This window comes from Telmatherina bonti, assembly GCF_933228915.1.
Source record: "Telmatherina bonti genome assembly, chromosome: 12".
Taxonomy (NCBI): Eukaryota; Metazoa; Chordata; class Actinopteri; order Atheriniformes; family Telmatherinidae; genus Telmatherina; species Telmatherina bonti.
In genome coordinates this window covers 34,660,183-34,687,933 of record NC_136610.1, presented here as the reverse complement: position 1 = coordinate 34,687,933, position 27,751 = coordinate 34,660,183, and the positions used below count along the sequence as shown (strand labels likewise).

Sequence of the window (27,751 nt, the reverse complement as noted above, 5' to 3'; positions counted from 1 at the left end):
GGAAACTTCCAGCAGGATGATGCACCATGTCACAAAGCTCACATCATCTCCACCATGACGATGAGTTCACTGTCCTCCAACGGCTCCACAGTCACCAGATCTACATCCAGCAGAGCAGCTTTCTCATGGTGATGTGGTGGAACGGGAGATTCTCATCATGATCTTATCAAGTTGATTCGGAATCTAATCAAATTGGGACAAAAAAGCATATTGTCACAGCCCTTACAAATAAATATAATTATTTTATTATTATATATAAATTTATATATATATATAATATATATATATATATATATATATATATATATATATATATATATATATATATGTATATGTATATATGTATATAGACACTTTTTAAAATACAGTTTTTGGAGTAGCAAATGTAAATGTATTCTTTTACAGAAATAAAAGAAAAATTGAGACATAACTGCTCCGGTCTGTGAAATTAGAAATAAAACGGATTTATAACTAAACAAGAGCCAACGTGTAGGTAGCATCAATAAAAAACTTTTTTTTTTTTTTTTTTTTTTTACTCTTTAGAAGCATTTAAAAGCCTACTTTTCCTGATGACAACAGACTGATAATCACTCGCTGCCTCGCGCTCCTTGGCTCGAGACCTCCCCGCCACACCCCCTACACCGAGGGGCGGGGCTAAATGTTTCCCCTCAGCTGATTGGCTGCCAGCGCTTTTGCGCACATCGAGCGGTCGCAGCCCGGAAGTAGAAACCTTGCCCTCCTCCATGCGTGTCCTGTCATCTGGCTGAAGACGCCGCGAACCCGACCTGAGCGTGTTGTCTTCATTACAAGAAGACCGTTACAACATAAATATTTATACTTTTTTTATTTTATTTTAGACCACGGGAAGTAATGGCGGCATCCAGCCCCTGTGTTGTGGTAAGTTCCCTTCCTCTGCAACATGAGCTTGTCGGTGGTCTGAGCTTCCCCCCTCCGGGAGCCCGCTGGGATAAACTCGTCTTTGCAGCCTTTTCACTCAACTTGTAGCGAGATTTAGGTGGATTTAATGCGTTTTAGGAGCGTGGTCTGAGGTTGGAGAAGGACACACGCTCCCCACGTTTGGCGCAAATGACGCAAGAGGATGTTTTTGGATCAACTCCATCATGCAAGTGTGTGGTTTTGTGCGTCAGTGAGCAGCGCAGTTTATATGAACTATAACTACACGATTACACACAGATTACACACAAATTACAGTCGACACAAGAGGTCAAACTACTAATAAATGCTGCAGCGTCGAGCAGCTGCAAATTGTTACGTAATACACACACACACTTGAATATATATATATATGTATATATATATATAATTACAGTTGTGCTCATATGTATTCATCCCCTTTCAATAAAGAAAAAGGCTGAATTTACAACAGTCACTCAAATAACTGGAGACGTAAAAAAGGAACAATAACTGCAAAAATATAATTTAGTAATATAAGACACTGTTTTTTCGTTTATTTGAGTTGAAAAAATAAAAAACAAACAAATTGGTCCTGGACAAATTAGAGCACTTTTCTGTTGAACAGTGGGACAAAATACCTGTCAACAGGTGCAGAAGTCTGACTGAGAGGAACAGAAAACACCTGACTGGAGCGGAAACATTAAAGCATTGTTCAACAAAATATTACTTTATGAGGGATTAATTATCTTATTTGATGGCTTTTTTTTTTTTTTTAAAGTATTTCTATTCAACCAGAATTAGAAAATAATGTAATGATTTTCATAAAAATTTTTATTTATTATTACTTTAGTCAATTTCAGCTTATTTGACAGGCAGCTTTTTTTCCCCCTTCTTTAATGAAATGGTATGAATAAATATGAACACACCTGTAGATAGATGGCTACAATTTCATCAACAGGTTTAAAAAGTAGCAATTATTATAGCATCCAAAAAGGAGCAGGATAAGGCAATGCTTATGTATTCCTCTTCCTTGCAGTTATCCCTTTAATAATCATAATAAAAAGTCTAAATTTGAGTCAGCATGTAAGGTTTGTATTTGCAAATAAATATAAAAATCATAAGATACAGTTTTAATGTTGAGACTTTGTTAGAAGCAGAAATGCTGAAAAGAAATCTGCCGTCTTGTCTGCAGTGATTTCTTTCTGGAAGAGAAAAACTAAATGATTATGAGATAACATTTGGCCAAGCTATCAATCTGGAATTATTAAATTAGAAGTTGTTTTTGCTGCCACGAGTTTTTCCAAATAAAAATGTGGATGGTTCCTTTTCGAGCTAAAAAAAAGAAAAAAATAGGCTGCTGGTCTGAAATCTGAGCAAAACTTTCAATGTTGCATCTTTTTTTTAAGATATTCAGATTTTTATTTTTTTTTCTAATTCATTTTTTATATGAGTTAGAAACTGTACACAACTGTCCTGCCCTTTAGTATGAAAGTATTGCATAATCTTTAGTATACAGAGCTCATCTACTGAGGCTCCTGTTCTGGAAATAAGTAAATAAATAACCAGTGTGCTATTTTTCAAGACAGAACATAGTTATGACCTCATAAGTTATGTAAGAAAAAAACCAGCATAGCACAAATTAGGGGTGGGAAAATTGAATTGAAAATCGGGATTTTTTTTTGGTTCACAATTTTAAAATCGATTCTTTTTTGTTCAAAACTGATTTTTTTTTTTTTTCAAATAAATAAAAATAATCCATATTAAAAATTTTAGTAATTTTTACTGATTTTATTGATCTTTTTACTTGTCTTCTTGGGCGTTATAGCAGCAGAATGATGGTCTGGATACTGTGTTTTTTTTTCCTGATTGAAATCAAGAAAAATGACGAGCAAAAAAAACACGTTTTAAACATTTTTTTTGTTTTTAATCTACAATATGGAAGAATAGTGAGAATTGCAATTTAAATCGAATCGGGACAAAAGCATATCGTCACAGTCCTAGCACAAATATACTAAAAAAATGAGCATTTATCTCAAGATAATACAAAACCAGAAGTGTTGATACTTTCAGGTGATACTCTGCAGATGTGCGAAGCACAACGTTGAAAGTCCTCTGACCTCAGATCAGTTAATGAAATTCTCAGTATTCCCTCGATAACAAGCAGCAAGGCTGTGAGTAACCGTGGAAAATAATCTTTCAGATCAAGTGACTGTCAGAACATGTGCTTGTTGTTCCTCATTATTTCTAACTTAGATGGTTTATCAGCTTCGTTTTGGAGAAACAAGCTTTTATTCCTTTTATTCTGGACTTAAAAGCATAAATAAAGAATTTAAGGCTGCACTCTGTTCCACATCCACCCTACAACTCCAGGAATCCCGCGCTGCTTCCCAGCTGTCACATGATTCCAGTTATGCTGTCTGCACGCACATGGCATGTGGCTGACTCCTCGCAGGAAATGTTATTTAAAAAAAAAACAACTGGTGCTTCACATGATTAGAGATAAAATGGAAACATGAGTTTGTCAGCATCTTGCTCTTCTGGTCGAAGACGTTAACTAAGAGGAAATGTTGAATATAAACAGCAGAAGGAGGTGCAGATGTGTGAAGCAGCACAGATCTTCTTTCTAAGAATTTGACGCGTTTAGCAGCTGACAGCTGAGTCCCGTGTGGTTCTGGGTGGAAATCCTGCTTTAACAGACATTATCCTCTGATTTGTGACAGATGATCTGTTAAAACATGCCTCATGTTGTCTTACAGGTGATATGTTTGTTTTTTAACCTTTCAGATCAGCGATGATGAGCAGGGTTATGATCTGGATCTTTTCTGCATACCAAAGCACTACGCCGCCGACCTGGAGAGGGTCTACATCCCTCACGGACTCATCCTGGACAGGTGGGTGGTCACATTTTCCTGCAGTTTATGGAAATGTGTTGATTGTGAAATCAATAAAAGGTGGTTGGTTATATAAAGGTCCAAGGGCAGGATTGTTGATCCTCTTTCTCATGTTTAAAGGTTTTTGTGCCACAAAGATAATTATCAGCTCTCGTTTAGCAGAGGAGATGTTTTCATCCTCACTTCCTGGATAAAGAAATATTAATACAAAACAAATAGTCTGAATAAAACCTCTTATTATGTTTCGCCAGAAAGGTTGGAAATAAAATTAAAATGTAAAAATAAAAACAATAAATCTGTAATTTGTTTGAATTTTTAAGTAAAAAGTGATTTTCAGTGTCTTTGCTGAGCAGCTTAAAAGATCCAGAACATGTTTCCAGCAGCACAATAAAGAAATAAAGTTAGGATTGAATCATGTTTGTGATTATTGAAGTCAGTGGAAACTGGGGATACAGATTAGAGACGATCTCGTCACGTCGTCCTCGTGATGCTTCGCAGATTTAATCGGAGTCTGATCTGGTCTGCAGGCAGGTGAATCAAACACACACCCCGCGTTGGAAGCTGCGTTTTCAGAAGTCGTGCAGAATAAGGTTTAACTTTGTCCTGCTGAAATAACGACTAACCTGCCAGAAAATAATGTCACCTTGATGTAGGGCTGGGCGATATGACCTTTTAGTAATATCCCGATATTTTTATGACATGTCACGATATACGATATATATCTGGATATTTACCTTAGCCCTGAATTAATGCTTTGCAGCATACAATCACATCTTTAGGATGATTTTGTGTCTCCAATAAAACATATTTGTTCATACTGCATTAAGATATGCTGATTTTAAACATTCATGCCAAAAGGATGAATTTGTAACGAAGCAAATTGATCAAAACCGTATTTATTGAAAAGTTAAAGGCGGAAACATGTCATTTTAAATTTGTGGTACTTCTACCTTTTGTGGCGACGTACTTTTCATACGACAGTTGTTTGGTCAACATCCTCTCTCCGGTGTCCAAACCACCGCCAGATGAAGGATCCTGGACGATTTTTCTTTGGAACAAATTCTTCCTCCATTTTTTGTAACTCGTCCTGCTACCGGAGTTCTCTGCTGGAAAAGCTGCTCCACGCTGCCTCTCATGACGTAGCACGTAGCTCACGTTATGTACGTAACGAGGTGCGCTTGCTTTAACTCTCTGTGCAAAGCGGTGCAGCGAGTCGAGCAAGAGGGAGAAAGCCCCGCCCACAGCTAAAAGAACAACTGTGTGACAACAGGATAATCAAATATGACAAATATAGACGTTTTCTATATCGCACAGGGGACTAGCCACGATATTTCCAGTATATTTGATATATCGCCCAGCCCTACCTTGATGACGCCTCGTCATCAACAACACCCCCATAGATATGAAGTCATCCATGCCAATAAAAAGTCCCTATTAATAGAAGAGAAAGAAGGATTTCTACAGCGTTTCTCTTAAGTGTCGCAAAGTGCATAAAGAGCAGAAATCTGGTGAGTTATGATGATTTAATTCAGACGGTTCTCGGGTTACGCCGTTTCAAATCAAATCAAAGTTTATTTGTACAGAACTTTTCATACAAGAAGCAGTTCAAAGTGCTTTACATATATTAAAACAACAGTAAAACAAATAGACACATCATTACACACACACACTGACACACCCCCAAGTCTCATGTTGCCTGATAAAGCTTCTAAAATAGTCTTCTGTCTCTTTAACCGACAATAATAATAATAATAATAGTAAAAGAATAAACATAAAAGAGATAACATCTGGCTTGGCAGGCTGTGAGGAAACGATATCCTGGGGATCCCATCACACCAGGGACCAGCCCACCCATAACCATAGGCTGCGTCACCACTGGAACGGCCACCACTCAGGGTGTCAAACGTCAATTATGAAAAAATAGAGCAAGTTTTGAAGTTACGAGGGTTTACTCTTCCGACACGTCACACGACGCCTCCGTGCGTATTTTAGTGGCCTGTACTGTTTTTCTATTAATATGATGTATAATACATGTATATAGAGAGTTATTTAGTGATCAAGGGGGCAATATGGGGTATTTAAGGATAAAAATCCGTCGGGTTACGTCGCAGCGGTAGGAATGGAACTCTTTTGATTAACCAAGGACCGCCTGTAATAAAATGTGGCGGAGGTGGTTGTTTGAGGGTTTATCAAAGGTGAACTGGATCCAACAGACCCCTGAATCTTACAAATATTAAACACCGTTGTTGTAGAAAGTTCAATGTTCTTTCCAATCTTGTGTTAGGACATACTTTTAGGAATTTTTATAATTAATGTTCTGACTGAGTTTGGCAACGATTGGAAAGACTAAAACCAGAGTGGATGCTCCTTTTATACCCAATCCTGACACCCTAACTTGTGTGGGAAAGTAATTAATTAGAAAAAGGAACGTTTTCTTCTTGTCTGTCAAACAAAAGTTCATATTAATTGAAAAATTGCAGATTATATTTTTTTTCTTCTAGAAAAATTGAAGACAAAACAATCAACTTTTCTGAAAATTTGTGTTTTTTTAACTTTGTGCATTATTATTTAAAACTCTTCATATTCCTGTAAACATGAGCAGCTTACGGGCGCTTAAAGGATTTAATCTTTTGTTTCTAATTACCGTTAAAGATTTGTTGGGACTTATTAGACGTTAGAAGTGACAGCTTTGCCTGCTGCCGACACAAACGGAAAGGAAATGAGAACTTTTGCTGACTGAAGCAGAAAAACTGAGCTTATCATCCTCTTGTTTCTCTCCTCGCTCCCTACGTGACGTCAGGACGGAGAGGCTGGCCAGAGAGATCATGAAGGAAATGGGGGGACACCACATCGTGGCCCTCTGTGTGCTCAAAGGGGGTTACAAGTTTTTTGCAGACCTGCTGGACTACATCAAAGCCCTGAACCGGAACAGTGACCGCTCCATTCCCATGACAGTGGACTTCATTCGCCTCAAGAGCTACTGTGTAATCTATCCGTTGATTTTATCTGCACATGCACACGCTACATGTCCTGTTCACATGGCACATATCAGCAATCACCACTTGGCCGTGCCTGAAAACATAGCCGTCCTAAAAGAAGAAAGATGAGCGCTCTCGGCATTACGGACACGAGGAAAAGTGGATTTCCTCCTCATTTTCCTGCTGCTTTGGAAACATTTTTGTGTCTGTTGCTAACGCTAACCCGTCTCCGTCTATTGTTGTGAACTTATGTAGTTGACAAGGAAATGCATGTCGTAGTTTTAAGTTTCTATGAGGCTTTTTTGTGGGTTTTGTTGTGCACCTGGCAACCCTGCTGCACTGCATGTAGTCCTGCATGTTGGTCACTTTGTCTGCATGTTCAGTACTGGGATGTTAAAACGTCGGCCAGTTGTGTGTGACATGTACAAAACTACTGACGTGTAACCCAAACTGTGTTTTCTCTGCGTTAAAGCAGCGGTTTTTATATTTTTAAATTGTTGTTAGATGTAAATTTGTATTCAGAGATGGCGGATTGATGAAATCCTCCAATCTGCTCCTGAACCAGATCTTTTTTTTTTTTTCTCTCAGTGCAGTTTTTTTTGTGACTTAACATGATCAATACGAGACGCACCGTCTCAGAAAAACGCACCTTTACAAATAACACCGATGTCCTGTTACGTTCTGCATCCTGCAAGTTGTAAAAGCTTCCTGTTAGACACATCTGTGTGTATTTATCCTATTATAAAACATATTATTTCCCACTTAGCTACGGCTTTCACGTAAACTGTTGCTCCTGTTTGCTGCAGCACTGCAGCATTTTTCCTTGTTGGAGTATTTTTTAGCTTACTATTGAGCCAGTTTCTCACATTTTTGTCCCTCTTAGATACATTAGTCAGACAAGGTCCGATATATAATCTGTAGGGTTATTTAAGAATAAAAAAGCAGTAAGCGTGCTCTTCTTAATGGTTTGCAAAAGGTATTAGGAAATGCAAACACAGCGGGCATAAAGTCGATAAAATGTGCAACTGTTTATTTATTCTTTTATAAACTTTGTTTTATTATTCTGTTTCTTGACGGCATTTTGCACTGACATGTCATAACAAATGAAGCCTGCAGGCTCACACTGTGATCTCTGCAGAACGACCAGTCCACCGGGGAAATCAAAGTGATTGGTGGAGATGATCTGTCTACTCTGACAGGAAAGGTAAGAGAAATGGAAGACTGCATGGTTAAAACATTTTATTTATAGATGATTACATCAGTATTTTTATGCAACACATTTTATGTGAAATCAACTTTAATTGAACAACCTTTCGTTCTATAAATTTGCTGAGTCATACGTTTTCGCTGTAGCATGACGAGACACATTTTCTTGAGTAAAATCCACTGTTTTTTATACAACAGAGACAAAATTTCTTTATATTTAAGAATGTTTTGGTCGTGTAATTCCCTTTAGAAGAAAGAAGTAAGATATTCTGTTTAATGAAGAGTCCGCAGACATGCTCCATCACATGTAATAACCTGCTTTTACTTTTCTTTTACACAGAATGTCCTGATTGTTGAGGTATGTTCCGACTTCTTTCCATGTCAGGATAAAATATGCAGCTCTTTACTTTGAGATCTCCAACTTTGGTTTCTGTCTTTGTTTGAAGGACATCATCGATACAGGGAAGACCATGAAGACGTTACTGCAACTCCTTAAACAGTACAATCCCAAAATGGTTAAAGTAGCGAGGTAAGACCGGCACGCAGAGTTTAAACCGACCCTCACGCATCCTTCATCCGGGGTTATGACCTTCTGGTACACAGTAGTTCTTCCTGGTGTCTTTTATGGCCAAATGGATCGTGAAGAATCTCTTTTTGGGGCTGTGGGAGTCATGCATTAGCGTTTTGTTTTGTTCTTTATTTCTTATGTTCTTTACATTTTTATCCCAAACGAGACTGAAATGGTGCAAAACAGACAAATGTTTTGGGGTTAAAGCAGACAGGACACATAAAACGTGCACGGTCCAATGTGTCCAGAAGCTTTGCAGTTTTATACAAAGTAAAACAATGATGCTTTTTGCCATATTTACGTTACTGTGCAGAGATTTGGGGACATTTCATTACAGTCACTCTTCATCCTGCAGAAAAGAGTCATAAGGACTGTTCACATGGTCAGCCACTGTTTGGTCAGAACTGCTGGAATTTACTGACAGTGGCTTCGGTTACGTGATTTTCTTTCATTCTGAATTAAATGTTACAAATTAATTATTCTCCTCCAGGTTTACACAGAAATAGTCATTCCAAGGTTTACATGGAAAATACGTTTACTTTAGATCAGGGAGTTGGGAAGGGCTCTGATTGGACAGCGCACTGACGTGGTGAACTTACCTGTAGTGGGAGTAAATTTACTCCACTTCCTCACATGGAAAACCGCTTATTAAGAACCATTATCCCTGGGATTTTGATTATAATCTTGCAGCAGCAGCTCGACACGACCATACTACTTCACTGTTTCCAGCAGCGGAGCAGGAGAAGAGAAGTAAGTAGGATGGGAGGCAGAATAACGTAACGAGCATGCGCAGAACGACCGAAATTAATGTTTACACAATACAGGAATTAATCAGTTTGAGTTTAAAATGAGAATAAACAAGGAATTACTCTGGGATTAAGTATAATTAGGAATCACCAGTTTCATTTGGAACTAGAAAAGCACTTGAGAGCGCATACCTCCGCCAAGGCCCTGAAAAAGTTCCTGGATCCAAACGGTGATCCGGATCAGCACCAAAACTAGATCAGTTCTTCCTTTTCACGTTTCAAACAAGTCCTGAAAATTTCATGAAAATTTGTCCTTCACTTTTTGAGTTATATTGAAGACAAACAGACAGAAACAGAAAAACGCCGGGTGAAACACAACCTCCTTGTTGGAGGTGATTAAGTGTTGACATGATCATTTTTCAAAGTGGATTTAAGTTTTATTCGGAAATAAAGAGAAATTTAAACTCATGAAAACGTGGCCACTGTTTCTCATCTAACAGACAAAACTCAGATGTCTGTAGGAATCAGGAGGTTATTAACATTAAACACGTGAACAACCCTGAAAAGTCTGGAGAATCTAAGCGGGGTACTCTGGTAAAGTTAATCATGTCAACTAGTTACTTTATAGTTACTTTATAGTACTACAGAGTTGAATAAAGGTCGGCGTGGAGTGGGGAAGAAACCCTCAATGTGGGGGAAAGATGCATGAAAATACTGGGATTTTCTGCATCACAATTTTAAAATCGATTTTTTTTTTTTTCTTTTCAAATAAATAAAAATAATCCATTATTAAATTTTTGTCATTTCAATTGTTTTATTGATCTTTTAACTTGTCTTCCTGGGCGTTATAGCAGCAGAATGATGGTCTGGCTGCTGTGTTGTTTTTTTCCTCGTAGAAATCAAGAAAAAAGAGGAGTAAAAAAAAAAAACAAAAAAAGTTTTGTACATTTTTTTGTTTTTAATGTACAAAAATCAGCAGTATGGAAGAATTGTGAGAATCGCAATTTAAATCAAATCGGCACCCAAAAAAATTAAATCGAATCGGCCCGAAAGCGTATCATCACGGCCCTAATGAAAACCCTGATCATCGTTGAATTAATGAATTGAAACTGCATGGAATGATGAGGTACCTCTAATGTACAGGTGTGGATGTTTTTATCTAGACGGAGGTGTGAGAGCCAATCAGCTGTGACTCTTCTTCCTCCTCTTCCAGCGTCTCGCCTATTCGGTTTTGTTCTACAGTCATTTAGGAGACGCTTTTATCCAAAGTGACTTACATATGAGTGAGAACAACACAAGCAGGAAATCAAACAGTAGAGGAAATTGTAGGACGCCTGCTTTCTTTCTTTTCTGTTTTATTTTTGCTTCTTCAAATCATTTCTGTCTTTTTGTGTTTGTCAACACATTGTTCATTTTCATAACGGACAAATCCCAGTAAAACTACTGGTTTTTATGAACAAAGTTGTCTCTGCAAACCAGTTAGAGGTGGAGTTTTGCTGTTGGGCAGCGGCATTGGCCGTTTTTACAGCAACCGTTGTCAAAACGACACTTCTGCCGCTGGAGAAACAGAAACTGCCGCAGCATTTGTCGTTACAGGATCATCAGTTGCTGTTTGCAGTTTTTGGATCTCGGCGTCTCATAGCAGTCGCTCTGCAACCAGTTGATGATTGGCTGAAAGCAAACACACCTGGTTAACTGGTAAATCTGTCAAGCAGTCGTATATTTGATTGACAGATTTGTCAACCAATGGCGACATTCGCTGACCTGTGACGTCAGGGGAGTCCTTAAACCCACCGTACAGATTTCTCTCACAAATCCAGAGATGTTCTTAAATGTGAAGCAGGTTGTAAATCCACCTTCAGCCATTTGTGTTATCTGTGAATATATGTTACAAGTGTTGCTCAAAACGATATCTGTGAGCCAGATTGTGTGCATTTCGGCGTATTGAGACTGATCTGATCATGGTTGGAAGACGCTTTTATCCAAAGTGACTTGATTAAACGTAGGAAGCTTTATGATAGTTGCATAATCAGAATAAATGAAAGAAATAAAATATTATTTGATGTATTTATTTAGATTGAAGTGGTTTATTGTTGTATTGACGTCAAGGCAGCTAATGTGTCCGATGTGGACGATAAAATGTGATATGGTAAGACGGGGGCTTTTCCTTGCTGCCATTGATCGATATATTGGTGATCAGCTCTGTCTTTCTCCTCAGTTTGCTGGTGAAGAGGACGCCGCGCAGCGTCGGCTACCGGCCAGATTGTGAGTTTCACGCTCAAAGATTTTTGTTTCAGAGTCTTAAAGTTGCAACAAAGTTTTATTCTGTTTTTATTTTCCTCGGCCCAGATGTAGGATTTGAGGTGCCCGATAAATTTGTGGTGGGATACGCGCTAGACTACAACGAGTACTTTAGAGATCTAAATGTAAGTGAGAAAAAACTCAGCAGGTATCAGATTTTCTGTCATGCTGTAAACGATTTGTGTACTTTGTGCCTACTGTGTGTGTTTGCTGATGTTTTGCAAGTTAACGCAGATCAATATTCTCCCCGATCACTCATCGATCCCTCTTCTGTTTCAGCATATCTGCGTCATTAGCGAAACGGGGAAGGAGAAGTACAAGGCGTGAGGGTCTCTTTGCCACAGCTCTCCGGGTGCAGCTTTGCCTTTTGTGGCTCATTTCACATTTAATTTCTTCATGATGTTGTAAAAAAATGTTCTCACCTGCTCAGGGTTCCTGAGGAAACACCGAAGTGATGATCCTGCCTTTGCTTTGTGTCACAAAACATACAAACGAAGAGATTCTGCCTTAGAAAGAACCAAATCTGGGAGTCCAGCTTCAGCCAGAAAGTAGTGTGATGCTTTAATGCCCCCCCCCCTCGCTTTTTAAATTCCTTTTTATTTTTTAAAACATGGAGTAATTTATTGAAAGAAATGCTGCTAGCGACAAGTACAAAACCGCAACTTGTTTGACAATGAGGTTCCCATCTTTCTACATTTTAAAAATGTTGATTTTTGCTGTAATTTTGCCTCCATCTGGATTTATTAGTAGCTGTTTTATTTCCGCTCTTAAGGAGGATGTTACATTTTCTCAGTCTCTGTATATTTTGGGACAAAATTGAGATAATGTGTGCATGTGAGGGGTTAAAAAAAAACCAACTCCAAACTTTTTCTAAAATACTTGTAAAGTAAGATGAATCTGTTTTTAAACACATGGTTCTGCTGAAGATGGAATATTCTCTTTACATGAGTGTAAATCAACAGATGGTGGTTGGAAATGCTGGAAAATGAGCTGAGTTTAGACGTAGAAGTGCTCAGCTGATTATTTAAACAGGTTGAGAGGTTTAAAATGCGTAATCTGTGTTTACCTATCATTGCATCAGAGGCATCATTCAACTACCTTTCACTTTGTTTTACTTCCGTTCAATAAAACTTTTTATTCACGTTTTTTCCTGTAATCCTGAATTTTGCAACCACATATTAAATGTACTCTCCCTCCTGCGACTACTGGATGTTTCTATGAAGGTTTTGACACGTCTATGACGGGGAACGACGGAGTTGGGCATCTCGTAGATAAAAGATATTTTTCCTCTTAACCCTGCTGAAGGTGAAAGATTAATTGTTGGGATGCAAAATCTTTGGTATGACTTGAACTTGGTCATGTTTACTGTATAATTTATTGGTAAATCTGGCATCTCTTTAAGGGTTAAACAAAGATGCTTCATGTAATCTGGATTACATAAACAGATTATACTTGGAAATTAGATGGTGATCATTTTAATGTTTTAACAGTTTGTGTACATCTCTAGGAAATTTAAGATTAAACTATTTTATTATATGATTTCTATCAATTTATACTCGGGGCCGAATTAAAAGTGCACAGGCCCCTGGGCCCAGAGTGTTCTAGGGGCCCCCTTCACTGCAACATTGTGAAAATTGTGAATGATACACCAGTGGTACCAATAGCAATATACTAGACACTGTGATGTAACTATCTGGCTTTTATATACACTTTGTTTTATGTCCAAACTGCTGGTGTTTGCACTACGTGGACCCCACATGGGTCCCAAGTAGGCATAGTCCCCTTGGCCCGTGCCCATAATGCCCATTGGATAATCCGGCCTTGCTTTTACTGAAGTAGATTTCATCTTATAGGTTCCCATTTATTTAAAGAAGTGATATAACTCAAATTTTCAAATTTTCCACTGCTTTTAATTTACTTGACAATTTAAACATTTTATGTTTTCATGCTACAAAAAGATTTCAATGTTGCACATTTTGTGAGCTTGTTTATATAATGAAATCTTTGGAAAAATAAGATAAACATGATTTAGTATGATTTACTATTATTACTCCGAAGAGATCAATATAAAGTCACTTTACAGACTATTATGTTGGTGGGATAAATATTTTATAATAGTTAAATGTTTTGAGACAAACTCATTATTTGATGAGTAATTTAAAACACTTTGATATTTTTATAATTGTTACTGGGTCACAGAGTCTGAGGGGTCCTAATTTTCTGTTTCGCCGGCAAAAGAAGCGGTTTCGTTGGGCAGCTCTGCTAACATTGATTAAGATAACACTCAGCTCTCTGTGATCATCTGGGATTCTGCTTCTTACTTCGTGTCGCCCAGCATGATGAACGCTAATGAAATAAAGAGTCAGAGGGCGATATTTTTAGTAGGCAAGTTTAGGTTCTTATCATAGACCGTGTATGAAAGATGGACGGAGATTAAAAGTGAAGCCTATTTAGAAGTGCACGAAACTGCAGTTCCCCCTTCATCCACTAGGGGCTCCAAAACAGAGCGAATCCCCATAGACTCCCATGTTAAACAGACCAACTTCACAGCAGAAATAAACATGTTTACAGCCTGGTTCAAAAATCTGTTTTAGGTTTAATAGGTCAAGTTTACCTTCGTGACAACTGTGGGGGGAGTAAAATTCTTGCCCGTTTAAAAGTAATTTATTCTCGAAGTTCGGCATATTTGGGGGCGTGTCCTTTTGATTGACAGGTACCCTATCTCCCGCTTCAAGTAAGAAGAACGTAGAACAACCAGCAGTTTTTAGCCGGTTAACAACGTGATTTAGCTTTAGCCCACTTACCTCTGTTACCTGGTTAGCTCCTGTCATCTCCGGGTTTGCTCTTAGTGACAGAAAGCTCAGAGTTCGCTCGATGTCAATCATCCACCATGACGCTCACAGCCCCCCCTCTCACCTCTTTGCCCATATTTGTATTTTACGGGCGAGACGACAGCATGCCCCTGCAAAGATGGCGACGGTAGGAACCGCCTACCGAGGTTCAATTCAGCTCTTCAGAAACCTACGGGTGACGTCACGGAGGCTCTGTCCATCTTTTTATTTACAGTCTGTGGTTCCGACTCAAATTAAATGGATTCAACAGCCTGTGAAGTTCTGCACAATAACTCATAAATTTGAGTCAGGTGTGTGGGAGCAGGGAAACATTGAAAACTTGCAGGATAGTCGTAAACTGGACCTGGACGCCCCTCTCTTAAGAAAACCACTTATCATTGAGGCTAATTGGAAAAAGAGTCTTCAGTCTGTGGGAAGAGTGAATTTCTTTCTAACTCGCCCGTTTGAAAGTAATTTAATCTCAAAGTTCGGCATATTTAGGGGCGTGTCATTGATTGACAGGTGCCAATCTTCCGCTTCAAGTCAGAAGAAAGTACAACAACCGCGATTTTAGCCGCCCGCCGAGCTTCAAATTTTTTTTTTTCCACCGAGATTCAATTTAGCTCTTGAGAAAACCTACGTGTGACGTCACGGAGGCTCCGCCCATCTTTCTACGTCAGTGCGTCCAAGCTAGCTTAGCTTAGCGTTTCAGGCTAGGCTAGGCTAGCTGAGCTGGTTGTAGCCGAACCACCCGGTTAGCGATAAGTACAACATTAGCAATGCCGTGTTAACAAGTAGGCTTGACAGTCTTTTTAACAGCAGCGTCGTTACTTTAACGTTGCTTAAAACAAACTTCAGCTGATAATCTTTTTTGCATTTAAAGCAGCTACTAAGCTCGTTTCAGGCGCATTTCATGCAGCTCCACCGCTGCCTTGCAGTAGCAAAGTAGCGGGTCAGTGGCTAACAGCTACTGGGCATTGTGTGGTATGTAGCCACGGCATGCTAACCATCCATCAGGGAAGTTGGGGACTGCTGGTAACGTTTCAGAAAAAGCTGATTATTTAGCTGTATATGAAGTGGTGGTAACCTTGTGGTTAAAAAGTCTTGTTAATTTGTTTCTGCATCAGGGTTTTACTAACAAGCAGGCCTTCAGATTGCTGCCTACATTGTGTTAGTTTCTCTTACCAGCCTCAGTTGCCTGATCAGTAACGTTTCATACAAACATGTGAAACTAGTGAGGTTTAGATATCAGTAATGTAACATTACTGGGCTTGAACCAAAGTTGACGAGTGGATGACTGGGTGTATTATCCAGCAAGATGAACAATCCTGGAGTCATGCCACAAGAAAAGATGGAGCTGGATCTGGAAATCCCATCTTCCATAGTTCAGACTGATGGACACCTGAGGAGATCAAACAGCGCACCTATGATAAATGGCTTGAGGTGCCACACAATTGCATTCATTTTCTGCAAAATCTCACTTTATCCGTTTGTCATTGTAGATGTTGCAATGCCATGATGGGAAGGAGATGTGATGTGTAGCCTGTGAATTTGTCATTGCAGTGATAACTCCCAAGTTTTCCAGAGAGAAGTGTTACGAAGTCGAAGAAATAGCACTACGGTGGTCAACAGGCCTAACATGGTACTTTACTGTACTTTACACGTCTGGTTTGTTTCAGTCACACAGCGCTGATTGTTGTTTCCACATGCATCCAGGTCCCTTCATCGCCGATCCGCATCCCCAGCACCAGGCTTCATCAGATAAAACAAGTAAGGAACAGAGTCGCTCTTGTTGGACTGTGTAGAAGTGAGCATGTCAGACCACCATTTCCCTCAAGTGTAGGGAGTGATGGTGTCAAAAAACATGCAAGAGGAACGGAGTTCACAGGATCAGCGATCTTTTAGTGGTGATCAGCTGGTAGTATCAGACTCCTACACTATATATTTACAGGTACGTCTCAGAAAAATAGAATATTATGGGAAAAGTCACTCATTTCAGAATGTGAAACACATTTTATAGATTTATTACACATAAAACATTCATTCCTTGAAAGGTTGATGATTGTGGCTTATAGATAATGAAAACCCAAAATGTCTCAGAAAATTAGAATTTTGGGAAAACTTCAATCTTAGAAAGTCATGGTGTCGCTCCCTAATCAACTAGTTAACTCAAAACACCTGCAAAGGTATCCTAAACCTTTAAATCACAGGTCCTGAGACTCCAGTCCTGGAGGGCTGGTATCCTGCAGGTTTTTGTTGTCACCATGCTCCAACACACCTGACCGAAATGATTAAATAGGTCGACAAGAAGCAGCTGGATCCATTTGATTTGAATCAGCTGTGTTGGTAGAAGGAAACAACAAACCCCTGCTGGATACCGGCCCTCGAGGACTGGAGTTTGACACCCCTGCTTTAAATGGTCTCTCAGACTGGGTCAGACGGCTGCACAATCATGGGGAAGACTGCTGACCTGACAGATGTCCAGAAGACGATCATTGACCTCCACAAGGAGGGAAAGCCGTAAAGGACATTTCTAAAGAAGCTGCTTGTTACAGAGTGCTGTATCCAAGCATATTAATGGAAATCTGAGTGGAAGGAAAAGGTGCACCAGCAAAAGGCAGAACTGATTTGCTTTGAGAGCAAAGCAACCTGGGCTTCCATTACACCTGAGCAGTTTCACATGCTGATGGCTTCCATTGCCGCGTCGCATTCATGCAGTAATCCATGCAAAGCGAGGCCCAACCGGGTACTGAGTGCATGGAAATGAACATACTTCTCAGAATCCTGACATTTCTTTTTAAAATATCCTTTTTTCATTGATCTGATGTAATATTCTAATTTTCTAAGACACTGAATTTTGGGTTTTTCATCATCTATAAGCCACAATCAAAGTTTCAAGAAATACATGTTTGAAATGTTTTACTTTATGTATAATTAATCTATATAATATTTGGGTTTCATATTGGGAAATGAATGACGACAAATATTGAACTTTATTTTATTTTTCTGAGATGTACCTGAGATGCATGGCGGTTTATTTCCTCAAAGGCTACGTTGAATCCCGAAAAGCTTTGGAAGTGACTAATGACTATAAACGGTGTTTTCTTTCAGGAAGAAGGGGTAGATGTGATGAACAGGGAAACTGCTCATGAGCGGTAAGCTGCGTATTGGTTTGCAAAGTGTCTGAATAATGACTGTTCAGGAGTTTATTTACTTACTAGTTGTTGTTGTTGCACCAACAGGGAAGTTCAAGCTGCCATGCAGATGAGCCATTCATGGGAAGAAAGCCTTAATTTGGTAAATTAAAGACACCTCACTACAAACATAAATAAAACTCCGGCCTGCTCGACTTTTAACGTGCATGTTTTGGCAGTTTTTGGCCTCTTTCTGGAAATATAGAAAGAGGCCACACGCAGACATGCTAGATTAATACGAAACATTTGGGAGTTAACAGGGCCGCCAGTCTCTCAGGATCAGGCTGAGTTGGTAGTATAATACTCCCACAAGTCATTGTGTCGTTGCTTTTGAACTAAAATGAGCAGCTTTGCAACGAGACGGCTTTCATCACGTGTGCTGTCGTTTTCAGAGTGACAATGATCTGGAGAAGTCAGCATCTTCGTCTCCAAAGCGGATCGACTTTGTGCCTGTATCACCTGCTCCGTCGCCAACCAGAGGAATAGGGAAGAAGGTAAAGCTCACCTCATCCTGCATCCAGATCCTCCCTCAGAGTGGAGGCCGGACAGGCAGGGGGGTCAGGATGTTCGTCTTTCAGGCTGATTGTCCGTTTTCTGCCATTTCCGTACCTGAACGTACGCCACGCTTTCACCGCGTGCAGCGGCGTTATTTCTGATTCAGCAGCCACATCGATGCTTTAAGCTTGTTCCATCCTCCACGAGAAGTGACAACTTTTTTCTTGTTCTCGAGGCTCCGGGAAGAAAATGTCATTTTGTTCTCGCGGACGCGTTTGAAGACAGTTCTCAACACATCGGGCCATCAGAACTTTTTTCTTGCGGGGCTCCGAGAAGTATTGTGTGATTGGTCGGACATCAGAGAGATGTCACGACCGGCGCAGAAAGCCGTGACAACAATGAGGGAAGGCCACGCTGTTCATACACAAAGATGTATTTTGTTAAAGAAAGAACTTAAAGTATGTGTATGCAGCGTGTAAACGTGGAATTTAGTGGTGTAAAGTGCTTGCAAGTCAGTGTCTGAACAAACCAAGCTGTGAGCTGAGAGAGAACGAGAGCAAACAGCCCACAGCCTTATGTAGGCAGGTGCTCTGACGACTGGAGCCGCCCATAGCACACCGACCTACAAATAAAGAAAAAAAACATAGTTAAAGTCAGGCTGTCACAGCGTGGAGAAAGCAGGAAGCGGAGTTGCTGCTTCCGCCTTTTTACTGTTGCAGGTAAAACGGATTGTTTTGATAAAGCAGCTGATGGAGGTGCTGAGAAAGTACCAACATTTACATGTGGCATTAAAACACTCGGACCCAGCCGCGTGCACGCCCCGCCCCGCCGCGTGCACGCCCCGCCCCGGACAAAGTTGTTCGTTAAATACGAAACTAGAAACTCGGAGAGCGGAAACCTCCGCCAAGCACGGTGTTAAAGACCTTTTAAAACATTCCTGGATCCAAACGGTGATCCGGATCACCACCAGAATTTAATCACTTCTTCATTTTCACATTTCCAACAACTCTTGAAAAGTTTATAAAAATCCGTCTGTAACCTTTTGAGGTATCTTGAGCACAAAGATGGTGGGAAAATCATAACCTCCTTGGTGGAGGTAACAACCGGGTTCATGGCACATAAAGCAGACATCGCCCCCCACAGTGATCCCTCCCCGCTGCAGACCTGCTGCTCCTGGAGGATGGATGGACCTGACGAACAAGAAGTTTTTTCTTGCTCTTGCAGCTTTGAGAAAAAATAAAACAGGAGGATGGAACAAGCTTTAAACTTGAAGGCTGCATCATTACCTCCAACAAGGAGGTTATGAGTTTACCGCCGTTAATCTGTTTGTGTTCAAGATGACTCAAAGTTATGGACGGAGTTTCATGAGAGTTTCAGGACTTGTTGGAAATGTGAAAAGGAAGAACTGTTTTAAGTGGTGATCCGGATCACCGTTTGGATCCAGGATCTCTTTTAGAAGTGTGGCCCTCGGCGGAGGTGTGCGCTCTACGAGTGCTTTTCTCATTGGTTAATCTGCAGGAATCGTGTGGAAAAAGTCGCAGTAAACAACAAAAATGTGTGTTTTTGTTTGTTCTTTTGCTTCTTTGTGGCTCGTATTTTTGGTGCTTCCTGTCAGATCGTTGCGAAAGTAGAAATCTGAGTGCGATCAGACCTGGTAGTTTGTTGTACCGACTTGTGACACGCAGGAACTGCGTGTTTATTTGGACATGCTGCCAGACAAGTCTTCCACCTAAAGGACTTGTATTTTACAGCCAAGCTGGATTATTTAGGCTGTAATATTTTAAACCTTTAACTAAGTCAACTGAGAGCAACTTCTTATTTACAAACATTTGGAAATGTGAAATTCTCCATAATGTTTGTTAGAAAATCACAATCTGTCATTTTCACTTGTTCTTTTGGCCAATATTAAAGTTTGTATAAATGATTATTTTTATCTTTATTCTGCATGTTGTGAAAGAAAAGCGGCTCAAGTTGTTGACAAATGTGCTTGTTGGTTTCACCGCTGGTGTCTCTCTGATCTTGTCTACGTTTTTCTCTTCCTTTCTTTCTATCGAGCAGCAGTGTTTCTCTCCTTCACTACAAATACTCGTAAGCAGCAACGGCCTGACGCCCAGCCCGATACCCAGCCCGACACGCCGCTTTAGGTTGGTACACACTGTTTTGATTGCTAACGATAAACTAGATTAGGAATGTTCCAGCATGCCAGGTTTATTTTCCACTTGCAGGCGAACGTTAAACGTTAGTCGCTGTTTGTTGCTGCATTTCAGACTGAATCCGCTTAACATTTCACCCTGTTTTCTTCAGCAGACGCAGTCAAAGCCCCATCAACTGCATCAGAGCCAGCATACTTGGTCCGATAAAACGCAAAGGTTGGACATGCTTTAAAATCCCAACTTTTACCTTTTTAAAATGTTTTTTTTTTCCCCTCATCAAACTCCTAAAGATGTTTCTCTGTGGTTTGCCTCGCTGTTATCAGCTTCTTTAAACACTTTATGATCACGTTTGTCTTGTTTTAGATTTAAAAAGTGATAATTTTGTTCATATTTCCATTTATGTAACAATAAAACATCTGATTACACTCATTTTTATTAATAATAATAATAATAATAATAATAATAATAATAATAATAATAATAATAATAATAATGTGTTGGATTCTTGGGAATGGGTGTAACTCCGGTTAGATTTACCGCAGAAAAACAAAAGTTAAAATTTCGTTCTGTTTCTGATTTTCCACAGTTTGGATGTGAAACTGGGATTTACAAAGTCTTGCTATTGGAAGCTTGTAATAGTTGTTTTCATTTTAGTTTTTACTCTTCTGGTAAGTCCTTTCCAAGCAGTGGACTCCACAGTCATGCCTCTTTTTGTTGCTTTTACTGGACAGGTGAGATGGAGATAGAGAGTCAGCCCAAGAGGCTCTTCCAGGGGACCACCACCATGCTGTCCTCGGATGTCTCCAACCTGTCAGATCTCAGTTCCTGGTGAGGAACAGATGAAATGTTGTCCATGTTATACTCAGGTAGATCATGTAGCATCCCAAAGTCATGGAGAGAAACCCGATTAAAAACTCCACATGGCTTTGACATACAAACAAAACACAATTCAATCAAAACAACTAAATAGGAATGTTAGAAAAACAGGAGAAGATCATAGTCCACGTCCGAGCTGCTGCTTGTTTCTGCTTCAAACAAACCAAACAAAGCAGAGACTGATCAGAAAGACGTCTGGCTGTGGGACAGAAACTCTTAACAGCTCGCAGCCACAACCACACATCAGGTCCTTTTTTTCTGCTGTTTTGAGACAAAAAGTTTTATTCCAGCTCTAAAAACCAAAAAATCCCCTATCTTTTATGTCTCTGCCTTTTGTTTGTAATTAATCATGAAAGTCCTGCTAGTTTCCATGGAAACAGAGGAGGTTTTCTAGTGAAGTATATCTGGATCCTAGTGGAGTTTCTCAGGGGAATTGAGGCTTGATTCTCCTGAGCGTCGATGGAGCTGTTGATCATCATCCTGAGATATTTACTGGTGTAAAACCTCCATGAAAACATCTGCAAAACTCCTCAGGTTCACTTTTTTACTTCGGTTCCTCATCAGACATCACTCGTTCCCGGAAGAATCGGTCTAGTTTTCACCAGAAGGAATGTGGTTTTCAGCATTTAGACTTTCTACAGCGCTTGTAGAAGTCAAGATAAACTTTATTTATTCTAGGTATTTGTTGTATATTTCTGTTGTGATGCATGTTCAGTTTTTCTCTTGCTTCCTGCATTTTATTCTGTAAGAGTAGGGGATTTCTCCACTGAGGTTAAAGCTGGGGTAAGTAATGTAGGGAAGCTAGAACATCAGTGTGCTTGCTTAAATGGACAAGAAAGAAGGAAAAAAAAAAATGTAGGGGAGCTAGTGAGATCTGAAAGTGGTGCCCTGTCTTGGCCCCTCCCCTTGTCTTGGCCCCTCCCCCTGTCATGGCTCCTCCCGCTCTGGTTCTGCTCCTTGCATGATGCAAGGCTTTTTTATTTGCAGCTTTTTCCACCAATGATTTTCTCTTTCGGCTGTTTAGCGGGAGGAGGCAAATAAACCGAGCCGGGTCGGGAAATCCTTCCTGCATTTTCTCAGCCATGAAGAAACTTATAAAATATAAGAAATGAACAACTCCATTTGGGTCGGAACGTTTGGATTGGACAGAGTTCTTACAGATTTACAGTAAACTGAGGGGTTTAACTATTTTTCTTATTGTTCATGATTACAGAATGTATAGACTACTATCAGGAGAAAGATTACCTACCTCAGCCTTAGATAAAGTCTAAAGTGTCACTTTGAACAGATGGCATAAAAGTTAGGACTCGTGATTAAGAAGTTAAATAAGAAATAAGTTGTTTAATTTTTATGAGGAAATCAAGTCGGTTATCATTTAGAAAAGCTGCTAAAAAAAATATTAGGTTTTACTGGGGCTGTAACGATATGCTTTTGTCCCGTTTCGATTCCTTTTTTTTTTTTTCTTGTGCTGATTCGATTTAAATTTTGATTCTCACAATTCTTCAATATTGCTGATTTTTGTAGATTAAAAACAAAGTAAAATGTATAAAACTTTTTTTTTTTCTAATCCTTTTTCCTGATTTCAATGAGGAAAAAAACACACAGTAGCCAGACCATCATTCTGCTGCTATAATGCCCAAGAAGACAAGTTAAAAGATCAATATTAACAATAAAAATGACATTTTATACTGGATTATTTTTATTTATTTGAAAAAAAAGTTGTTTTTTTAAACAATTGATCTTTAAAATTGTGAAGCAAAAAAAATCCAGTTTTTCGATTTTTCGATTCGATTTTCCCACCCTTATGTCTTACTATAAAATGAAAAGAACTGTTTATAAAAACCTGTTTAGCCTCTGCTGTCACTGTCTGCATCAAAAGTTATCACAACCTAGATTTTAATTAGTGATTTATTATACAGCAACATGAATGCAAATGATTTATATTCTAAAATGAATAATAGTGACATTTGGTCAGGTAAGTTGCATTAGGTGTTCAGTGAGAAGATGTGGTGCTTTTTAACACCTTTATTTTTTTTTTCTTTTCCAGTCACTCTCCAGATTTACTCGACGGGAGTCTGAGCAGCGTTGGCTCCTCCACCGACTCGCCGGGCAAAATGGAGGGAGTGTCGCCGTCGTCGTCGAGCAACTCACCCTTCGCCTCTCTTCAGGATTTGTCCCCAAAGTGAACACATGATTGCTTGTGAGACTGATTAAAAAGGTGGGAAAAGGCGTCTGCCGCTCTGGAGGGAGCTGTTTTCTGCCTCAGCAACACCTAAGTTTAGTTTTGGCCGAGTTTTCCATGTTTGCCTCCAAACCTGCTGCTTTCATGGCTGCTTTCATGGACTGGGTCTGTATTTGCTTTGAACTGAGGAAGTCTGGGAGAGAGTTTGTGTATCAGAGGTGGGTCTAAAGAAGCTGACTGAAAACACTGTGAGCACCAGCTGCTAGTTGAGTATCTTGGATGTTGCTTGGCTTCGTAGTGACGTGTTAACCTGCCTTCCTGTCCTACCAGGGCCCCCCCCCCCAGCCGCCGCCACATCGAGCACTGGACAAATAAAACGAGACTTTTCCCGACGTTCTTGTGCTGAGAAGCTCCTTTCCGTAGGCCTTTGTATGTAAACAGTCTGCAGATTTTTGTAAAATATTTAACTTATTGTTTATCTGCATTGTTTGTAATTATGTACATAATTGTCTGATGTCGCGTTTAGTTTTCCATTCGGCTGTGAGGTGAATGTAGGAACAGGTCTTAAAAAAAATAAGAGCTTTTCTTTATAAACTGCATCTGGGGTACAATGATGGAGATGTCTTGTTTATACTGTAAGAAGTTATGTTTTGAGAAGATTTTCAGATATTTTTATGATTATAGGCTGTGAACTGTGGTGATTTATCTACCCCCCCCCCCCTTAAATTTGGCTCCTAAACGACTTTCTGCAACGAAGAGCAGATAACGAAGCATTCGATGCACCTCTCTGTGGATTATTGATGAAATAAGACGGTCATTCCTGGTAGTCTTTCAACACTAAAGGTTCCTCTGTATCCTGTGTTTTTGTCAGGATGATTTTTTGTAATGACATATAGAAAAGATTACCTTTTATTTCTTTTTTTTCTTTTGGCAAAGTGTTCTTATTTATGGATTAAAAAAATGTTTTATATGAAACCGAATGGGGATAGGCTTCTATCTCCAGTGAAAGTGAAAAGTTTATTTACACCAAATGAACTGACTGCTGGAGTTCTCAAACCAGGAGAAAGCATCATCACATTGTGACTAAAGAGACTGCTGTTGCTGCTGTGGTTTCATTTATTAAAAGCTTATTGCACAGGATGCTCCATCCTTCACCGTTTCAGCCTGTGTCTTAGTCTGAAAGTCTTAAACAGGGAATAAAATAATAACTTGATGTTTCTTTTTAAACAAAATTAACAGAGAATCTAGACGTTGAGCCTGCACTGTGATATTTGCACCTAAATGTGTCATCAGTTGGCCCCGGTGTCCATACCCACCTGTGTAACTCAACATCGAACCCCTTTATGGCTTCGCAGCCTTTAATGTTTATGTATAAAAGAAAATAAAAAAGGAAGTGATTGTAAAGCTTTTTAAGGAAGTGTACCCTTTAAAGGAAAGAGTGGTTGCAGTTTGTTTATTGAATGTGTTTATTTATAAAATGGCAGACGTCTGCTGTTTCTTTGCTTTTTGTTTTTTTTAATCTCGTCCTGTGTCTTAAAGTGTTCAGGGCATGAATTTAGCCGTTGATATGCTGTATTGATGTCTGTAAATCTGCCAAGCCGGCTAACATCTCGCCTTTGCTTGTGTCTTTTGTGACCGCCCTCGTAGCAGACATCAGACTCAATAAATCATTTCATTATTCGGATTGTGTAGTACTTCTGCATATTGCAAGCTTTGTATATATTTATTAAATGGTAGCTATAATTAGTAAATTCATTGCTTTATTTTATTTACAACTACAACCAAATAGTGTTAATTTTTCTTTAAAAACAGGAAGACAAAACATTTTACTTCTCAACAAGGGAGGAAAGAAGAATAACTAGGCGTAAAATAAACCGATAAGTTGAGGCACTTATCCCTTCAATCATTTTCATTCCCCTCTTGTACAAAAAAGACAAAATGCCATTTTTTCTTTCGCAAAATTTTAGGGGGTCCATGAGTTCCATAACTTTTGGTGGAGAAAATCTGATCTCTTCTTAAAAAGAAAAAAAAAACTGTTTCCTAAATTGATCTAATCCTTGTCTAGTCAAGGAACTAAATGTTTCCATTATATAAATGTTATGCATTATATTGGTCCAATACTTTATTTTCGGCTACTGTGTTTTAAGCCATTTTCTGCTGCTAATACCTGCATAATTTCAAATACAAAATGACCCCCTAAATTTGTCATTTGTCTTTTTTTTTTTTTTTCCGCAAGTGTAAATGAAAAGTCAATTTTATAAGGTATAATACAATCTTATTCCTAGCAGATATAGTAGTGACTGGCTGGTGATGATGAGCTGGATCCTTGGCTGACCATAATAACCTGTGTAGCTAGATCCATATTGGGAGTATGTGTCGGCCTGATCTGTGTACTATATCTTCATAAAATAGTCAGAAATTTCTCCCTTTCTTTTCATTTTTATGTCTTCCTTTACAAAATATGAGTAATTAAAGGCTATAGCTGACTTTAAAACCAGTTAGCAGCCATGCTAACCTGCTCAAATACAGTGGGGCTCCAAAGTTTGGGCACCCATGGTAAAAATGTATTTTAATGTGCAAATAAGGAGCTTTAAAAAGATGGAAAATCTCGAAAAGGCATCAAAGTACAGTTTAGACATTCTTATAAAATGTAAAAAAAAAGTTACATCCTATTTCCCTCATTTAAACCTTCAAAATAACAGAAAACAAAATATGGTGTCTGTAAAAGTTTGGGCACCCTGCAGAGTTAGTACCTTGTATGCCCCAATTTGACAACAGAGACCTGACAGTGTCCTGGATTGTTTACAGTTAGTGTCTGGAAAGACCAGGTGATGTCAGTCTCAAAGGTTTTAAATGCTCAGACTCATCTGACCTTGCCTTAACAATTGGCACCATGGGTTCCTCTAAGCAGCTGTCAAGAACACTGAAACTGAAAATAGTTGATGCTCGCAAAGCAGGAGAAGGGTGTAAGAAAATAGCTAAGTGTTTTCAGATGCTAATATCCTCTGTTCCGAATGTGATCAAGAAATGGCGATCATTGGGAACAGAGGAAGTTAAAGCAAAATCTGGAAGACCAAGAAAATTATCAGACAGAACAGCTCGCAAGATTGTAAGAAAAGCAAGTCAAAACCCAAGTTTGACTGCATGATCCCTCCAGGAAGATCTGGCTGATACTGGAGTCGTGGTGCACTTTTCCACTATAAAGAGGTACTTGTACAAATATGGCCTTCATGGAAGAGTCATCAGAAGGAAACTTCTTTTACGTCCTTACCACAAAAATCTGCATTTGAAGTTTGCAAAGGAACATATAGACAAGCCTGATGTATTTTGGAAACAAGTTCTGTGGATTGATGAGGTTAAAATTGAACTTTTTGGTCGGAATGAGGACAGGTACGTTTGGAGAAGAAAGGGCACACAATTTAATGAAAAGAACCTCTATCCTACTGTTAAGCATGGGGGTGGATCAGTCATGCTTTGGGGTTGTATTGCAGCCAGTGGCACAGGGAACGTCACAAGAAGAAGGAAAAATGGATTCAATGGGATTTGAGCAAATTTTGGATGCTAACCTAATGCCATCTGTGAAAAAGCTGCAGTTAAAGAGAGGATGGCGTCTACAAATGGATAATGATCCTAAAAACACCTCAAAATCCAGGGTGGATTACATCAAGAGGCATGAACTGAAGGTTTTGCCATGGCCTTCACAATCTCCTGACCTCAACATAATTGAAAGTCTATGGATAGGCCTTAAAAGAGCAGTGCGTCACAGATTGCCCAGAAATCTCAAAGATCTGGAAGACTTTTGTAAGAAAGAATGGGTGAAGATACCTCAAACAAGATTCAAAAGACTGGCTATGAAAAGTGTTTACAAGCTGTCATACTTGCCAAACGGGGGAATAGAAGGTACTAACTATGCAGGGTGCCTAAACTTTTGCAGAGGCCATTTTTTGTTTTCTGTTATTTTTAAAGTGAAAATGATGGAAATAAGATTGAACTTCTTTTGACGTGTTATAAGAATGTCTAATCTGTAATTTGATGCCTTTTGGAGATGTTCCATCTTTTGTTGGCTTCTTTTTGGCACATTAAAATAAAGTTTTACCAGGGGTGCCCAAACTTTGGAGCCCCACTGTAAAACTGGTACCTATGTAGCGCTAGCATAGACAGCACTGACTAATGTAGATGCTCTTTGATCTCTTGAAGTGAAAATCACAATTAACTGAGTTGATGTGTAGCCCCTAGATATGACACCATTTTCCCATAATATATTAAAACTAATTTAAATATAACTACATAGCAGTGCTATGAAGCTTCATGCTAACATCAGGCTAATGGTCTTTTATAACACTAGCTGTATTTGCAAAGGGACATCTCTTCTGGAAATGTTACATTTCAACATTTTGGGAACAGGATGAATAATT

The 27,751-nt window shown here is 39.2% G+C and overlaps 2 protein-coding genes across 2 annotated transcripts; both read left to right on the top strand.

Moving 5' to 3' along the window:
- The first annotated feature begins 722 nt into the window (after window positions 1–722).
- Window positions 723–12,814, top strand: hprt1 (hypoxanthine phosphoribosyltransferase 1). Its single transcript, XM_079250528.1, has 9 exons — window positions 723–897; window positions 3,700–3,806; window positions 6,607–6,790; window positions 7,923–7,988; window positions 8,331–8,348; window positions 8,437–8,519; window positions 11,523–11,569; window positions 11,654–11,730; window positions 11,885–12,814. The coding sequence occupies exons 1-9, from the start codon at window positions 871–873 to the stop codon at window positions 11,930–11,932; spliced, it is 657 nt and encodes a 218-aa protein (XP_079106654.1). The 5' UTR covers window positions 723–870; the 3' UTR covers window positions 11,933–12,814.
- Window positions 12,815–15,194: 2,380 nt separating this feature from the next.
- pabir2 (PABIR family member 2) lies at window positions 15,195–24,945 on the top strand. Its single transcript, XM_079249567.1, has 10 exons — window positions 15,195–15,879; window positions 16,000–16,078; window positions 16,153–16,206; window positions 17,548–17,591; window positions 17,679–17,733; window positions 18,023–18,124; window positions 20,184–20,269; window positions 20,430–20,494; window positions 21,010–21,106; window positions 23,202–24,945. Exons 1-10 carry the CDS (start codon window positions 15,755–15,757, stop codon window positions 23,338–23,340), a joined length of 846 nt encoding a protein of 281 aa, XP_079105693.1. The 5' UTR covers window positions 15,195–15,754; the 3' UTR covers window positions 23,341–24,945.
- Window positions 24,946–27,751: the final 2,806 nt, after the last annotated feature.

Excerpts from the sequence above, each read along its gene's own strand:
- hprt1 (XM_079250528.1), top strand. The coding sequence starts at position 871 with ATGGCGGCATCCAGCCCCTGTGTTGTG. Across the intron at positions 898-3,699 it reads CATCCAGCCCCTGTGTTGTG|ATCAGCGATGATGAGCAGGG; the intron begins GTAAGTTCCCTT and ends TTAACCTTTCAG. Across the intron at positions 11,731-11,884 it reads AGTACTTTAGAGATCTAAAT|CATATCTGCGTCATTAGCGA; the intron begins GTAAGTGAGAAA and ends CTTCTGTTTCAG.
- pabir2 (XM_079249567.1), top strand. The coding sequence starts at position 15,755 with ATGAACAATCCTGGAGTCATGCCACAAGAAAAGATGGAGCTGGATCTG. Across the intron at positions 16,207-17,547 it reads GGCTTCATCAGATAAAACAA|GAAGAAGGGGTAGATGTGAT; the intron begins GTAAGGAACAGA and ends GTTTTCTTTCAG. Across the intron at positions 21,107-23,201 it reads CTGTCAGATCTCAGTTCCTG|TCACTCTCCAGATTTACTCG; the intron begins GTGAGGAACAGA and ends TTTCTTTTCCAG.